This window comes from Rhinoderma darwinii, chromosome 4, assembly GCF_050947455.1.
Source record: "Rhinoderma darwinii isolate aRhiDar2 chromosome 4, aRhiDar2.hap1, whole genome shotgun sequence".
In the NCBI taxonomy this organism is placed as follows: domain Eukaryota; kingdom Metazoa; phylum Chordata; class Amphibia; order Anura; family Rhinodermatidae; genus Rhinoderma; species Rhinoderma darwinii.
Window position 1 is genome coordinate 228812756 of NC_134690.1, and position 18568 is coordinate 228831323.

The 18568-nt window shown below is 42.1% G+C and overlaps 1 protein-coding gene across 1 annotated transcript in view; it reads right to left on the bottom strand.

The window, feature by feature from the left end:
• Window positions 1–2459: 2459 nt before the first annotated feature.
• Window positions 2460–18568, bottom strand: part of SNX3 (sorting nexin 3) — a 42120-nt gene continuing 26011 nt past the window's right edge. The window contains exons 2-4 of the mRNA XM_075864216.1: window positions 5064–5159; window positions 4294–4418; window positions 2460–3737 (exon numbers count right to left, since the gene is read on the bottom strand). Coding sequence (XP_075720331.1) covers window positions 3632–3737; window positions 4294–4418; window positions 5064–5159 — 327 coding nt within the window. The 3' untranslated portion in view covers window positions 2460–3631. The remainder of the gene's footprint in view (window positions 3738–4293; window positions 4419–5063; window positions 5160–18568) is intronic.

Below are 18568 nucleotides of genomic sequence, written 5' to 3' on the forward strand. Positions count from 1 at the left end.
ACGCGTAGGCTTCCTATCTACCACTACCATTTTTTTTTCCTTACACTATCAGGATGTCACGCTGTGCTCTTTATTCCTGATTTTAACTTGCCAATTATACTGGCCCATTAAACTTGGAAATATCCCTTCCATTTTATTGAATCGTCTGTGCTGGATCCAAACCCAATTTTCTCTGCTCCAGGATACAATGTAGTGTTGCAGATAGGAGGCTGCTGTATGCGATGTTGTTACACAGCAGGTAACTGTGTAATGTATATTGGCTACTGGAGTATGAAAGTTGTATGTTATTCCTATGGAGGGTGAAGAACTGGAGAGTCACATAACGCACAATAGATTCGATGGGTTACATAAACAAAAGTAGATGGCTAGGAACAGCAAACGGGACAAAATATTAAATACTCTGCAAAAAGTAAATACATGTACCCTGTTGACTCATACAGAATGTGAGCTTACTAAAAATATATATATATATATAAATAAAAAGATTATACCTGTTCAATAAACGTGGTCAGATAAAATTTTATTTGCCGCGACAACTGCAAATCAACTTGCTGCTCCTATTGTAATCAACAGGAGCATCGCAGGGGAGACTTTCTGCTGGCTACAAATGCCTAGGAGACGGGTGCACAGAGCTGTCTACTGCTGGAACTTTACTGTGAGTTGCTAGGGCGTGCAGCATGAGTGTCTGCATTCAACTGAAAAAAGGAGGAAAACTCTGCTAATAAACCACATTGCAAAGATAAAGCTTATTGTAAGTACTGCAACATCTAATTCCTCATTTAACCCCTTCACAACTGCCGTGCCGATGCCCCGTATAGTTGTCACATATATAAAGTTGTTGGCAGCCTGGAATAGGGTTTAATGAGTGCAGTGCTGCGTCATTGTAACCAGCGCTGCACTCACATCTGCCGGGGCTTTGAGAGCCCCCGCACCTGTAGATAGTTAGATAGTGTCAGCTAAGCTCCCTCCAGGAGTGCTCTGGCCAGGGATTACCCTCCTAGAGGGAGCCCCCAACATCTCTCCATCCCCTGTACATAGCGTCACTTAAGCTGCCACTAGGAGCGGAATCCCCAGTCAGATCGCTCTGGCAGGAGATTCCACTCCTAGACGGAGCCCCTGACGTCTCTCCATATATGGACAGTGACATCAGGTGCTCTCCCTAGGAGCAGAATCCCCATCCAGAGCGTTAGAAACTATCCAGCCAGGGACTTTGCTCCTAGATGGAGCCCCTGATGTCACTGTCCATATATGGATAGAGATGTCAGGGGCGCCATCTACAGTGGGCGCACTGACACGATCAGGTAGCTGGGACAAAAATATTATATATATATATATATATATATATATATATATATATATATAAATAAATAAAAAGATTTTTTTGTGAGTCGTCTGCCCAATAAAATTAAAAATATGGAATTACTAATCTAGAAAATGAAAGCCTCAAAGCTTGTAAAAAAAGAAAGGAAAAAAAAGTTGTGGTATTCAAAGTGGTTGCAAAGATATTATTGTTTAAAGAGGCTCTGTCACCACATTAGAAGTGGCCTATCTCGTACATGATGTGATCGGCGCTGTAATGTAGATTACAGCAGTGTTTTTTTTATTTAGAAAAACATTTTTTTTACGGAGTTATGACCTATATTAGCTTTATGCTAATGAGTTTCTCAATGGACAACTGGGCGTGTTTTACTATATGACCAAGTGGGCATTGTACAGAGGAGTGTATGACGCTGACCAATCAGCATCATACACTTCTCTCCATTCATTTACACAGCACATAGCGATATAGCTATATCGCTATTTGCAGTCACATAAACACACTATAACGTTACTGCAGTGTCCTGACAATGAATATACATTACCTCCAGCCAGGACGTCATGTGTATTCATTCTCCTGACCACTTCTGTAGCGTCTGTGTGATTTACAGCACAGCGAGATCTCGCTGTCAATGACAGTTTACAACGTAATCTCGCGAGACTACGCCTGCTGTGCTGTAACTCACAGAGATCCCTACCTTCATGACGTACATATGCAGTGCATGGTCGTAAATGGATTAGAACTGGAGGTATAAAAGCTAGGGGTGCAGTGGACTGACTGAAATGTCAGCCAGAGAAATTGGTTGGTTCTGCACATGTCTGCAGTGTTAATTGGTTCTGCACAGATGGCTTTGTGGAATCAAACACATGAAAGTAAATCAATGTAATACATGAGTTTCAGTTTGATATGCGGTCCACTCAAACACTAAAAAATATATGTAGCCTTGCAGTTCCAGGGATGTTTAAGTAACTAGATCACCCAGTCAATGCAGCACGCCGACATAAATAATAGAGCCAGGCACTAAATAGTGATCTTCAGATGGCAAGTAACTGCACCAACCCTAAAGAAGAAAAAAAATAAAATGTATGCAAGCTTCTAGTCTAGATACAGTAAACAATAAAGTACTCAAAAACATTGTAAATAAAAATGTTATATCCATATTTTTTATTTCAAAAAATTTAGACAAGTCCTATAAAGATGTTTAATGCTTGTATAAAGTAATTTCTTTGTAACATTTATTATAAAGTCTTTTGCAAGCTTTGAAGAATATCAGCGTGTAAAGATTACACATTAAGATATACAGAATACAATAGCAAGTGGCACGTGATACTATGTAGCAGAAACATTCTAGTGAGAGTCTTTGTTAGTGCTAGTTAGCTGCCAACCTAATTATTCCTACATATATATGATAAATGATGTGTAAAGAGAAAAGTGGCTGCTAGATTATTTTCCAGTGGAAAAAAAAACAAAAAAAACAGTAATACCACAAGTAGAATCAATGCCAAGGTGAAAGCAGCTCTTATGCTAAAAAAGGAAGAAAAAAAAAGGCAACTATAGTGAGCGATCATTACAATCAAATCAGTGATTACTGAAAAGTGATCTTGGTCCTCAACATAAACATTATTTCATCCAAGTCCTCAGCTCAAAAAGGCAGAAATTGTATGATGACTTTGCAAATGACAAAACAGATCACGATAAACATGAACAATAAACACTAGGGGAGAAGTGACAAAACAATAAGACATTACCCACAGACAAAGGACGGAAGAAATGACTGCCAAACATGCTGCGAGATTCCTGACGCGAGACGACCGACTAGAACAAGGACATTCCCTGCGAGAGGCTCATGTCAGGCAAAGCTTCACAGCCCGCAGAACCGGGAAGACCTGAACCCAACTGAATACAACTCAGTGAACGCTGGTCTTTCCACGATGGACTTGTTTTACAATACAAATGCCGAATCAAGTAACCCTTTATGAACATGAGCCTCTGGTCGCAATCTGAATCGGATACTTTACTGTAGTGCGATAAACGCATGTTGTGAAACATGGACATGTTAAAATTTGGTTTACAGCACTCCATAATAAGAGGACGTTACAGTTGGCATCAGGGAATCCTGTGCACCTTGAGGTTCATTGTGTGTGATCATATACTTTAGTGGTAATTGAACCGGATTCCAGAGCTCAAATTAAAAGTAACATTGTAAAGTAATATAGAGGTTAGTATGTTACATTTATTACAGCAGATTGTAACATGCCAACGATATCATAAAATAACGTTTTACAGTCATAGGATTTTACTCGCTTCCACTTGTCAAGCATGTCTTATTTTGGATGGTGTGTAGTTCCGGTCTATAATTTCATCTTGTAAAAAGATATGAAGGCAACGTTCGTTCTGTGCCAAGGGGTGGCCGGCAACTCTGGAAGTTCAGAGGAGAAAAGGTGTCAGTGGCAAGGCATACGCCAGCGATCATAAAAAGTTATGCCATTTCAATGCCAATATCCCTTCAATAAGAATTGCCAATGACTCGTAATATTTCAAGTGCAATTCTACTCCAGATCCATGTTTAACACCGTATTATATGAAAATATTAAGGTGTTTCACATGAAACCTGCAGGGATGGAAAGAATAATAGGATTAAATACACTGGGCACATTTTACAAAGATAATACTACAATTTGCAATCAATGCAAATGATTACCCAGGCTTTGTCGGCGGCATTGTTCCAGCAATAGGGCATACGTTGAAACCAGGGAGAGCTATGGTAAAGCACGGAACTATTTGTTTCAGCGCCATCAATTTCACAGGCAATCTGCATACATTAACTATACACAACAAATAGAAGGTCAGCAATAAGGAGGATTTGGTTTAACTCTTTCACTGCAGAGATTAAACGGTGCCCCTCTGTAATCCAGTCTGTTTTATACATGACAGAATCATTTCCTGGCACTTGAGATGCCGAGGATCACGCTTACTTGTTTATAAATTGCTCCAGCCCTAGCTTTCTTTCCTCTATGAAAGAGTCATCAAAGATTCCTTCATCTCCTCTGAATGGAAGCTGTCGAAAAAGAGCCTTGCCAGGTAGAGGGGGCACCACAACCTAAAACACAACCCAGAGGAAAAATAAGGAAAGCAACGGTAAAGATGATTTGTTAAGAAGCTACTGAAGGTCCTGCAGGTCTTAGCAAGCGGTTTCAGATTGGTGTCACTAATATCTGTTATCTACATGGCCAATTGGATAGAAAACCATAAAAACGGCGCCGTGTCACCCCAAGTTTAAAAGATAATTTATAAAATTAACTATAAATATGATTATATATATGCGGTAGTGTTTTAGATTTCCTCTTTATATCACGGGCTGAATTTTTTATTTTTTTGAAGGGTAGCCCTTTTATGCATCTAGTACATGGAATCTAAACAGTCAGTATTATGCTTTAAAGGGATATTCTAATTTCAGCAAATAAATGTTATTCTCTGCCGGAGACAGCCGAGCGCTATACTCCGCTATCCCTGGTAGTCCCATAGAGTATGAATGGAGCGGCAGCGAGCATGCATGACCTGCCGCTCCATTCATACAGGGAATTCGGGACAACGTTCTCTGGATTTGTGGGGGTTCCAGCAGTAGGACCCAAAGCGATCAGACACTTATCACCTATCCTGTGGATAGGTGATAAGTTGTTTTGGTAGGATAACCCCTTTAGTCTACTTTATATGCATTTTATTGCAGGTCTGCTTAATCTCTTACCTTACTTTCTCTTTCAAGTTCACTCCTTAACCACTCAAAATCACTATATCTTCTGCGGACGGAAGATTCTTTCAATTTAAAAATTGGCAGATTAGTCTATAAAACAAAAAATATTACATGTCACTTTAAAGCAATCGTCTTAATAACCAATATCAAGAAAGCCTTGGGAAACAAACATGAGGATAAAGTCACATACAATAAAGGCTATATGAAAGACAAAATGTGTATCAATAATCTCCAAGTGTAAAAGCAGAAATTGAAAAAGTCAAATGATAAATTAAGGGAGAATTGGTCGCTCGTACATATAGTCATTTGTGTGATTGTAAATGGTCGCTCTCGGATTTCTCCCAATAGTACCGCTTTGGTGGCATGATTAAGTAGACATACATACTTCTTACTACATTCATCTAGTGCTCTGACCCATTTCTGAGGGCATGTTAAGGGTCAATGCACATGATGCGTATTATGTTTGGATTGAGAATTGGCTCAAGGACCGTATCCAGAGGGTTGTGGTCAATGATTCCTTCTCTGAATGGTCCCCGGTTATAAGTGGTGTACCCCAGGGTTCAGTGCTGGGACCACTATTATTCAACTTATTTATTAATGATATAGAGGAAGGGATTAATAGCACTATTTCTATTTTTGCAGATGACACCAAGCTATGTAATATAGTTCAGACTATGGAAGATGTTCATGAATTACAGGCAGATTTAAACAAACTAAGTGTTTGGGCGTCCACTTGGCAAATGAAGTTTAATGTAGATAAATGTAAAGTTATGCATCTTGGTACCAACAACCTGCATGCATCATATGTCCTAGGGGGCGCTACACTGGCGGATTCACTTGTTGAGAAGGATCTGGGTGTACTTGTAAATCATAAACTCAATAACAGCATGCAGTGTCAATCAGCTGCTTCAAAGGCCAGCAGGATATTGTCGTGTATTAAAAGAGGCATGGACTCGCGGGACAGGGATGTAATAATGCCACTTTACAAAGCATTAGTGAGGCCTCATCTAGAATATGCAGTTCAGTTCTGGGCTCCAGTTCATAGAAAGGATGCCCTGGAGTTGGAAAAAATACAAAGAAGAGCAACGAAGCTAATAAGGGGCATGGAGAATTTAAGTTATGAGGAAAGATTGAAAGAATTAAACCTATTTAGCCTTGAAAAAAGACGACTAAGGGGGGACATGATTAACTTATATAAATATATTAATGGCACATACAAAAAATATGGTGAAATCCTGTTCCTTGTAAAACCCCCTCAAAAAACAAGGGGGCACTCCCTCCGTCTGGAGAAAAAAAAGGTTCAAGCTGCAGAGGCGACAAGGCTTCTTTACAGTGAGAACTGTGAATTTATGGAATAGCCTACCGCAGGAGCTGGTCACAGCAGGGACAGTAGATGGCTTTAAAAAAGGGTTAGATAATTTCCTAGAACAAAAAAATATTAGCTCCTATGTGTAGAAATTTTTCCTTCCCTTTTCCCTTCCCTTGGTTGAACTTGATGGACATGTGTCTTTTTTCAGCCGTACTAACTATGTAACTATGTAACGTGCGGTTTTGCCACGCATATTTGCGTGCGTCAAAACCGCAGAGTAATTGTGTACCATCATAGACCATGAGGTTCCAGGAAATCCCTATAGCAGCCATACCCTTAGGACGGGTTCGTTATTAGGCTAGCAGACAGGTGATAATTGTCGATTCTGGGACAACCTCTTTAATGCATCGCATGAAAAAAACAACTATACCTATTTTTGGATGTAGATTACAGTAAACCGATATAGCAGCAATATTTTGGACTTCATATTAGTTCTTCAGACTGTTTGTGCGTGTAATCCGGCAGATATCCTGGTCTGACCTGGGTTAAGCGGTCACAGGTTTTGTGTTTTTAGCGTAGAAAACATTGGCGCACGTCAATAAGAAATTAAACCACACTTCAAAACTGAAAACTGGTAGCCAAGAAGAAAAGAACATGCAACACATGCCAGCCCGATGTTTTATAAACACGGTGATTTTGTTTGTATAATTTTTAACTCCATATCTACTAAAACGTACCTCGTGTCCCCAGCTCAGTACATAGATAAGGACTCATTCACATCTGTTCCAGGCTCTGTTAGGGGCCTCCATCTAGATCCGGAAGGGATTACCGGAACATACTGCGCTATTGTTTCCGGTAAAACCCTAAACACCCCAACGAAGAGCTGACGCAACCCATTAAACCCTTAATGACACGGCCAATTTTATTTTTATTCTCCCTGCCTTCCAAAAGCCATAATTTTATTTTTTCGTCAGCGTACAGTATGAGTGATTGTTTTTCGCAGGACAAGTTGTAGTTTTTCATGGCACCATTTAAACGTACAGTATAATGTACTGGGAAACTGAAAAAAATATATATTTGTGGGAGGAGATGGGCAAAAAATAGCATTTTTGTGTTTTTTTAAGGGGTTTTGTTTTTACGGCGTTCATTGTGTTGTAGAAACTGCATGTTCTCTTTACTCTATGGGTTGATACGATTGCGGCGATACCAAATTTATATTTTTTTATATTATAGTTTTACCACTTATGTATATATATATATATAAAAAAAAAAAAAAAAAGAAGTACTGTTTGTTGCCACATTCCGAGTGTCAGAATTTTTTTTACTTTTCTGTCGATTGAGCGATGTGAGGGCTTATTTGTTGTGGGACAAGCTGTAGTTTTTATTGGTATTTTGTGGTACATGTGACTTCTTGATCACTTTTTATTCCACTTCTTTGGGGGAGCTAAAGTGTCCAAAAAAATATAAATTTACGGCATTCACCGAGATTAAATAACGTTATATTGTAATAGTTTGGATGTTCACAGACGCTGCGATACCAGTTATGTTTAAAAAAAATGTTAACATTTCTTTAGGGGTAAAAAAAAAAAAAAAAAAAAATTGGAAAAGGGTATTCTTTTTTTTACAATTTTCATTAGTCCCTTTAGGGGATTTAACCCCGTGATAGTCATATCGCTGGTTCAATACACCATTTTTTCTCTCGGTTTAAACTGTATCTGCATCTGCAGTACGCAGATACAGTTGAATCCAACAGTAGAGCAGGAGCCCGTACCCTGCTCTACTATTCACTACGCGAGGCAGTGACGTCATCACGCCTGTCTGCACCGAGCCATACACGCCAGAGGGATCTCCTCCACTTGCCATTGGAACTGGGTAAGGTATGCATGTTATTTTTATCAGGCGGTGTGGAGGGCAGTTGTGGGGGACGTTATGCGGTGTGGAGGGCAGTTGTGGGGGACGTTATGCGGTGTGGAGGGCAGTTGTGGGGGACTTTATGCGGTGTGGAGGGCAGTTATGGGGGACTTTATGCGGTGTGGAGGGCAGTTATGGGGGACTTTATGCGGTGTGGAGGGCAGTTATGGGGGGCACTACGCGGTGTGGGGGCACTGTCAGGGGGTAGATTTTATACAGTAGTATTCAGCAGGCTCAGGGGATAAATATTAATTCAGCGGCGTAGCAAAAAGGGGTGTGACCTAAATAATACTTCATTAATCGTAATCGTGGTTACATGTTCAATTAATCGTGATTTTGATTTAGGTTATAATCCCCCAGCCCTAAGATTTCCTGCTATTCTTCTCAAGCTCTGTCAGGTTGGATGGGGACCATCGGTGGACATCCATTTTCAGGTCTCTTCAGAGATGTTCGATTGGGTTCAAGTCAGGGCTCTGACTGGGCCACTCAAGGACATTCAAAGAGTTGACCCTAAGCCACTCCTGTGATGTCTTGGCTGTGTGCTTAGGGTCACGGTCTTGTTGGAAGGTGAACCTTCTGGCCCGAAGCATTCTGGATCAGGTTTTCATCAAGAATATCTCTGTACTTTACCCGATTAATCTTTCCCTCAACCCTGACCAGTCTAGTCTCCCTGTCCCAGCTGCTGAAAAACACCCCCACAGCATGATGCTGCCACCACCATGCTTCAATGTAGGAATGGTGTTGGGCAGGTGATGAGCAGTGCCTGGTTTCCTCCAGATATGATGCTTAAAATTGATGCCAAAAAGTTAAATCTTGGTTTCATCAGACCACAGATTTTTGTTTCTCATAGTCGGAGAGTCCTTTAGGTACTTTTTGGCAATCTCCAGGCAGTCTTTCATCTATCTTTTACTGAGGAGAGGCTGCATTCTGGCCACTCTGCCATAAAACCCAGATTGGTGGAGTGCTGCAGTGACGGTTGACCTTCTGGAAGTTTCTCCCATCTGCACACAGGATCATTGGAGCTCAGCCAGAGTGACCATTGGGGTCGTGGTTACCTCTTACCAAGGCCCTTCTTCCCAATTCGTTTGATGGGGCAGCCAGCTCTAAGAGTAGTCCTGGTTGTTCTAAACTTCTTCCATTTAATAATCATGGAGGGGACTATGCTCTTGGAAACTTTCAGTAAAACAATTTTTTGTACCCTTCTCCAGATCTGTGCCTCCACACAATCGTGTCTGAGCTCTACAAGCACTTTCCCTCCTCATGGAGTGGTTTTTGCTCATTATGGGCTATTGAGTGCAGAAAGATGTGGAAAAACTTTTTTCTTTTAGCAAAAGTCCTCAACATAACAAAAAGTAAAAGGGTCTGAAGACTTTCCGAATAATCTGCACATAAAACGTATACCTTGAAGAGCTCTCTCAGGGCTGTAAACCCCGGGAAGAGCATCAGGTAGCGTTCTGGCCAAGGACTTCGGGATTGGAGAAGCCCCTGGTGTTACTGTCCATATATGGACAGTGACGTCAGAGGCTTCTACAGTCCTGCAGTCCCCAGCCAGAGCACTTCCGATACTCTGGCTGAGGACTTTGAAAGCCCATGACATCACTGTCCATATATATTGACAGTGACGTCAGGGGGTCCCTCTAGGAGTGGGGTCCCCGGCTAGAGCGTAGCCGATGCTCTGGCTGGGGATTCCAGAATCTCAAAGCCCCTAACGTCACTGTCCATATATGGGCAAAGGAGTCCCCGCCAGAGAGTTTGCGATGCTCAGACGGGGGACTCCATAGTTGAAAGCCTGTGACATCACTGTCCATATATGGATCAACGCTTAAACTAGCGCTGTGCCTGGAGAGTTCGGGTGACGTATCCCACTCTATGCCTATAAAGTGGGATACGTCAGTGCCTTCTGTCGGAGGTATGCCTTCCCTCCTGATGTCCTGACAGAGCAGAAGGATACCTTCACACTTCATAACAAAAGCCACTATGCACTGCCGGATCTGCCATACAACTTAGCACTAGCGCCTGACGGACCTCATTTAACTTACAATGAGGTCTGTCGGTTTACGGTGCGATGTCCGTCACTTTGATGTGAAAAATAGAGCTGCATGCAGCACTATTCTTTCCTTCATATCTGCCAGGACTGCCTCTGACAGCAGTGTGAACAAAGCCTAACAAAGCTTACATAATAGGAATGATTAAAAAAGTGCAGGAGTAAGAAAGTATCCTTTCCAAATCTGCATGGTCCTTGTGCAGTCTTCTCAGGATCTCAGCTGCACTAAAAGGTGTATGCAGGTAATGAAGTAAAGTTATTAGGCTTTAACATTCCTATTAAATCGGACATGGACCAGTATTTCATGAAACATGTTAGTATACTAAAATTACATAATACCTGGAATTTTATCCCAGGTATGAATTAAGAAATAACCTCAAACTAAATAGGAGTACACATTCTTTATGGATTAACCAACTTCTCCAACTGTGATTACAAACAAACCTCTCATTAAGGTGAAGTCAAACTTGGACATAAGAAGCTCAGTATAACATAGTTCTCTCCATAAGACCGCAGGATAGTAAATCAGGTATTAAGAATGGTATTAGGTCTCTCCTATTACATCTCTATTGGCTTTTTACCCGACTTCAACCCTATACATCAAGTGTTAGAGCAGGGTGCAAAGGATGGAAAGCCTTTACAGCTCAGTGTGTTCTGCAGGTGATATTTTGCATTTCAAATTCGCTCCTCTCATATTACTTTACAAAAGGGGATTAGCTGCTCTCTTCTAGTGACCCTGTAAAGATCAAGCTTGTGAAAACGGTTTAGAAGAATTTTCATACACTGAGTACGGAAGTCTATAAAGTTAATCTCTGAAATAACAGATCAAGTTTACATGTACAATACAAGGAGGTAAAAGTGCCAATTCATCTCATTTTACCACACATTTCCCTTATTTTGAACTTTTGACATATAAATGGGTACAGGAGTTTGAAATCTATTTTTCTTTTTAAGTGTTAAGTTTTGAAAAATATAGTCATTACTTTTCCTACAGATCTTGAAAACTCCAAACTTCGGAAATGGTTATGTCTCTAACGAAAAGTATGGTGAAGAATGCTCAAGTGTTATGAAGGCCGGTTATACATGAAGACTGAGCTTCCTTTTACATAATTTGGAAATCTCCAAACCAGACCACTAGCCCCTCTTGGGTATGTTCACACAGGGCAGATATGCTAATTAAAAGCATACAGCGTATTCACACTGATCGTCGCAGTGAATTCCGGCTGAAAAACCTCACCAAATTGTGGCGCAGTCTTTCATCCAGGATGTCCTCTGCGGAAAACTGCACATTAAAAAAAAAAACAAAAAAAAACCACAAACTTACCCTCTGACGTCCTGCAGGCTGGCTTCCTAGGATGACATTTCATCCCATGTGACTGCCTGCTGCAGCCTGTGATTGGAAATTTCGGAGCTTTTTTTCCCGCTCATTATTTACGCAGCGTGTGAACGAGGTTTGTTCAAATCTCATCTAATTTGCTGCTACTGTGATATCGGAAAAAGTGCAGTATTTACGCTATGTGCTTCCGTTGCGCATAGTCCCTATTACGTAAGGTTTCTGTTTTGGCGGAATCAATAGTGCAGTCGACTGCGCTATTCTTTCTGCTAAAAAAAAAAACCCTGAAAACCTTACAGAACGACGACATGGGCTCCCTTGACGGAAAGGTCTGACAGCACCTAACGCTGACGTGAACAGGCCCTTATACAAATGACGCCATCTATACAGGAACTTCTTTTGCGATCTGAGATTGTATGGCTTTTTAACTAGCAAGAGCATGACATTTTGTAAGGCCTGGCACGGCCGGTTGACGACGGCCGTGGACAGCCGCCCGACAAGACATGTTCTATCTTTTACGGCACGGACACCTGTCCGTAGCGATACGGAAAAGTGTCCACGGCCAATAGAACTGAATCGGTCTGTAATTGCGGACCGTATTACTTGCCGCAATTCCGGAGATTTTTTACGGTCGTGTGCATGAGGCCTAAATGTGTGCGTTTTACGACCTGCGATTTTTTTCAGGTGGCATATTTCACATTGCAAATCATGTGAGTAACCCGCCCCAGGACGCGCACAGTCGAGCTACCACGGCAAGAGACGGATTTTGGGCTGTCGCCGATCACGGCTGTTTGACCCATTAGATGCCGTGGTCAATAGTGTCAATGGAATCTAAATGGTTGATAGAGGGAGGAGCTCCCTCTGTACCTTATCAATCCCCCCACAAGCAATCAGTGTTCGTGGAGTGCCGATTGTTGCTATGGTAACCATGAAGCCTAACAATGGCCTTCTTGTCTGCCAAGTACGGAAGCCTATTTGGTCCTAATAGGCTGTGCCTCCGTTGAAAAACGACAGTTACAGCACACTACACTACATAAGTAGCAGTGTATTATACCTACAATCAAAACGACAGTTACAGCACACTACACTACATAAGTAGCAGTGTATTATACCTACAATCAGAATATCATGCCTTCAAAGTCCCCTAGTGGAGCGAAAATGTATCAAATTTTTTTTTTTTTCAATTAATAAAAATTACATATTTTTTTCAAATAAATAAAACCAATAAGGTTTCAAGCTATAAAAACAATAATCCCCTTTAGTCCTTTATAATTGAAAAAAGAAAAAAAAAAAACATACATAACTGGCATCACCGCCAAACTGCCAGAATGACTTATAGTAGTATAACATAAAACTATATTAAATTGGTTATTGCCATAAATCAGCCATTGAATAAAAGTTAACATATCATTTATACAGCAGTGAAGGCCGTAAAAAACCCCCACAAAAAGTAGCATGTACCCTAAAATGGTACCAATAAAACCTACAGGATGTCACGCAAAGAAAAAAAAGTCCGACACAGTTCTACTGATGAAAAAATAAAAAAGGTTATATATTTTTATTTATTTATTTTTCTTAAAAGTAAACGTGTAGAAGCAGTAAAACATAAAAACAAAACTAAAAAAAAAAACTTTGGTATCGCCATAATCGTACTAACCTGCAGAATAAAGTTAACACGTCCTATAAAAACGAAACCCAAAAAATATTTCAGAGTTGTGTTTTTTCTATCCCGAAAAAAATAATAAAAGATAGATATACACACACCAAAATGATGCCAATACAAACTGTCCGGCCAACAAAACCCCAATTTTTTTTGGGGAAAATTCAACTGGTTTATGACTCTTGGAACATGATGATAAAAATGATGGCCCACATGCCCAGCAGTTTCTCACAGAAAATAAATTTACTAGACCCCACCACACGTGGACCGCATAGATGATTAGGTTCGCTTACGTACTATGTTCAGGCAAGATGGGAACATTTCTTCACTTTCAAGAATTGGTTATTAAGGCCCTAATATTTGGGAACGAGAAAGGAGAGGCATCAAGCACATCTACTGTCATCATCCCTGCTGAAAGCGAGGTCGCTCGTATTGTACCAGACTTTCCCAGCGAAGTTCCCCAAATTGTAAAGAAGAGAAGGACTCAAAAAAAAAAAAGTGCAGAATCTGCTCCAAGAGGGGGGATCAAAATGGATAACATTTATTAGTGCGACACCTGCCCCGGAAAACCTGGCCTATGCATAAAAGAGTGCTTCAAAGCGTACCCCACATTCATGGATTATTAATTTTACTATCCTCTTATTATAATCACCACACCGCCCAGCTTACATATACCCTGATGCACTCCGCCCAGCTTACATATACCCTGATGCACTCCGCCCAGCTTACATATACCCTGATGCACTCCGCCCAGCTTACATATAGCCTGATGCACTCCGCCCAGCTTACATATAGCCTGATGCACTCCGCCCAGCTTACATATAGCCTGATGCACTCCGCCCAGCTTACATATACCCTGATGCACTCCGCCCAGCTTACATATAGCCTGATGCACTCCGCCCAGCTTACATATAGCCTGATGCACTCCGCCCAGCTTACATATACCCTGATGCACTCCGCCCAGCTTACATATACCCTGATGCACTCCGCCCAGCTTGCATATACCCTGATGTACTCCGCCCAGCTTGCATATACCCTGATGTACTCCGCCCAGCTTGCATATACCCTGATGTACTCCGCCCAGCTTGCATATACCCTGATGTACTCCGCCCAGCTTGCATATACCCTGATGTACTCCGCCCAGCTTGCATATACCCTGATGTACTCCGCCCAGCTTGCATATACCCTGATGTACTCCGCCCAGCTTGCATATACCCTGATGTACTCCGCCCAGCTTGCATATACCCTGATGTACTCCGCCCAGCTTGCATATACCCTGATGTACTCCGCCCAGCTTGCATATACCCTGATGTACTCCGCCCAGCTTGCATATACCCTAATGTACTCCGCCCAGCTTGCATATACCCTGATGTACTCCGCCCAGCTTGCATATACCCTGATGTACTCCGCCCAGCTTGCATATACCCTGATGTACTCCGCCCAGCTTGCATATACCCTGATGTACTCCGCCCAGCTTGCATATACCCTGATGTACTCCGCCCAGCTTGCATATACCCTGATGTACTCCGCCCAGCTTGCATATACCCTGATGTACTCCGCCCAGCTTGCATATACCCTGATGTACTCCGCCCAGCTTGCATATACCCTGATGTACTCCGCCCAGATTACATATACCCTGATGTACTCCGCCCAGATTACATATACCCTGATGTACTCCGCACAGATTACATATACCCTGATGTACTCCGCCCAGATTACATATACCCTGATGTACTCCGCCCAGATTACATATACCCTGATGTACTCCGCCCAGCTTACATATACCCTGATGTACTCCGCCCATCTTACATATACCCTGATGTACTCCGCCCAGCTTACATATACCCTGATGTACTCCGCCCAGCTTACATATACCCTGATGTACTCCGCCCAGCTTACATATACCCTGATGTACTCCGCCCAGCTTACATATACCCTGATGTACTCCGCCCAGCTTACATATACCCTGATGTACTCCGCCCAGCTTACATATACCCTGATGTACTCCGCCCAGCTTACATATACCCTGATGTACTCCGCCCAGCTTACATATGCCCTGATGTACTCCGCCCAACTTACATATGCCCTGATGTACTCCGCCCAGCTTACATATACCCTGATGTACTCCGCCCAGCTTACATATACCCTGATGTACTCCGCCCAGCTTACATATACCCTGATGTACTCCGCCCAGCTTACATATGCCCTGATGTACTCCGCCCAGCTTACATATGCCCTGATGTACTCCGCCCAGCTTACATATGCCCCCACATGCTATACTGAAATACCAGTAAAAGACCAAATAAAACTAGTACCAAGCAAAATCTGCGCTCCAAAAGCCAAATGGTGGTCCTTCGAGCCTAGCAGTGAGTCAAAATAGCCGTTTCTGACCACATATGGGGTATTGCCATAATTTGGAGAACTTTCTTAGCTATTTATGTGTGTCACCAATGGTACAACATACATGCCACTAAAATGACAGCTCTATGGAAAATGTAATTTTTTCACTCTGGAGGGGTGTAGTTTTCAAAATGGGATCACATCTTGAGGGATGGTTTTACTATTTGAGTTCAGAGCCCCAGTATTTGCAGGCCAATGTTGTGTAAATAACCAAATGAGCATAGTGCTCTCTTTCACTCCTGTGACCTGTCGTAATTGTCCAGGCAAAAGGTAGGGGCCACATGTAGGGTGTTTCTAAAAACCGAAAACCGGACATAATAATTAGAGTTCTCTTTTCACAGTGGCACAAGCTGGATACAACATATTGGGCACTAAAATGGCACATCTATGGAAAAATTTTAATTTTCACTAATTTCTGCAAAACACCTGTGGGGCCAAAAAGCGAACTACACCTCTAGGTGAATTCCTTGAGGGTGCAGTTACATTAATGGGGTCACTTTTGGGGGGCTTCCACTTTAGTGGTCTGTGACATGGCATCAGAAAACCCATTCAGCAAAATCTGTGCTTCAAAAGCCAAATGGTACTTCTCTTTTGAGCCCAAACAGAAGTTTATTACCACATATTGGGTACATCCTTGCTCAGGAGAAATTACCTAACAATTTTTGAGGTGCTTTATCTCATGAAGTCCTTCTGTAAATGAAACTTTTATTTTTCATTTTCACGGTGCAATTCTATCAAACACCCGTGGGGGCAAAACGCTCACTACACCCCTAGATAAATTCATTGAGAGGTGTAGTTTCCAAAATGAGGTCGTTTCTTATATTTTGGCACCTCTAGGCCTCTGCAAACCTTTAGAGATGCCTAGAAAATATCTAAAGAAAGAGGAGGCCCAAAACCCACAAGGTGCTCCTTGTTTCTGAGACCTGTGTTTTAAGTTAAGTAGCAGACTAGGGCCACATATGGGATAGTTATAAATCGTGCGGAATCAGGGTAATAAATATTGAGTTGTGTTTCTTTGTTAACACCTGCTGTATCAGGGTTTGTCCGCACGTAGCGGAATTGCTGCGTATTTTCTGTCCGGGATTGCAGACAGAAAATACAAAGCAGAATACAGTAGCAGCAAAGTGGGTGAGATTTAGCAGATCTCATCCACACGATGCGTAAAAATTCAGGCTAGAAATTGACCTGCGGTGCATATTTTTCGTACCACAGCATGTCCATTCCTGCTGTGAAAAGTGGACTGAAATGCTGCGTTTTCTGAGAAGAGATCACCATCACCCAACATTGAGAAAAACGCACCATTTTATGCAGTAAAAAACGCAGGAAATGGTACGTTATTTCCACAGCGGAACGTCTGCTACTTTCAACGGAATTGCTGCAGAAATTTTCTGCAGCAATTTGGTTACGTGTGGACAAGCCCTTGCAGAAACAAAATGGATTAACCCCTTAGTGACCAACAGTACGCCTTTTTACGTTCCTCACTAATGGGCTTTAGGCTAATGCGACGCCTTTTAACGTGATCGCATTAGCCTAAAGTAGCGCCGAAATTAAAGATCGGGGCTCCGTTCTCTCAGCTACCGGAGGTAGCTGAGAGTTCGGGGCAACGACCAGAGACCATAACGAGTGGTCTCTGGTCACGTGATCGCCGTGAATCGCTATTTCACGGCGTTCACGCTAAACCGGCGGATAATCGCCATTTCTCTCTCCTCTCATGGAATAACTCCTTAGAGAGGAGAGAGAACGGGTAAATAGTGCGCCCCCCCCCCGTCCGATTCCCCTTCATGTCCGATCCCCCCCCCCCGGTCCGATCTCCCCCCCCCCCCGGTCCGATTCCCCCCCCCCCCAAAATGGCGCCTGAGTGCGCTTTGCATAACTTACCTGTGTCGTCATCTGGCACAGCAACAATCAGGGACCGTTGTGACTGGTCCCTGATCAGGTGATCTCTGTGATAAAACCTATCACAGAGATCACTGACAGTTATTTTCAAAACACAGCCAGGACATGGGCTGTGTTTCTCTCTCTTCCCATTGTAGTTGTTCTGAGAGGAGAGAGAAATCAGTCCAAGTCCTGTGCTGTGAAGAAAGAAAGTGATAAAAAATCATCGTTCTAATATATACATATATATATATATATAATATATCAAATCTATATTAGCGTCAGCGCTAGATTAGCGTCAGCGCTAGTTTAGCGTTAGTGCTAGTTTACCGTTAGTGCTAGTTTAGCGTTACTTTAGGGTTAGGGCTAGTAAAAAAAAAAATATATATAAAAAAAAAATATATATAATTTGTGTCGTTTTTAGGATTTTAGGTTTACTTTAGGGTTAGGACTTATAGGGCATATATATATATATATATGTATATATATATATATATATATATACATACATACACATCTCTAAATATGTCTCAGCGTATGTACAGCGCGGAGCAAGCCTACGCCTTGCTATGTTCCGACACTTCTGAAAGCGAAACAGACACCGCTTCAGAATTGGTTCCAGACAGTGACAGTGACGATTCTAATTCCACCGCTGAACCCCATAGTCCTATGGTGGTGGATACGTCAGTCGCTGTAGAGGTGTCAAGTGCAGGGCCGAGTGTTGCAGTCCCTCCCGTGATGTGGGATCCTGCACTATCATTTTCCCCCCAAGTACCCCAATTTGAAGCGACCCCAGGAATTAGTGTCGACGTCCAAAATTTTACCCCCTATAATTTTTTTAATTTATTTATATGTGATACGGTCCTAGACTTGATAGTCCAGCAGACTAATCTGTATGCTAGGCAGTTTGTTCTACAAAAGCCTGCATCTATGTACTCCAGAATGTGGAGCCCCACAAGTGTCCCAG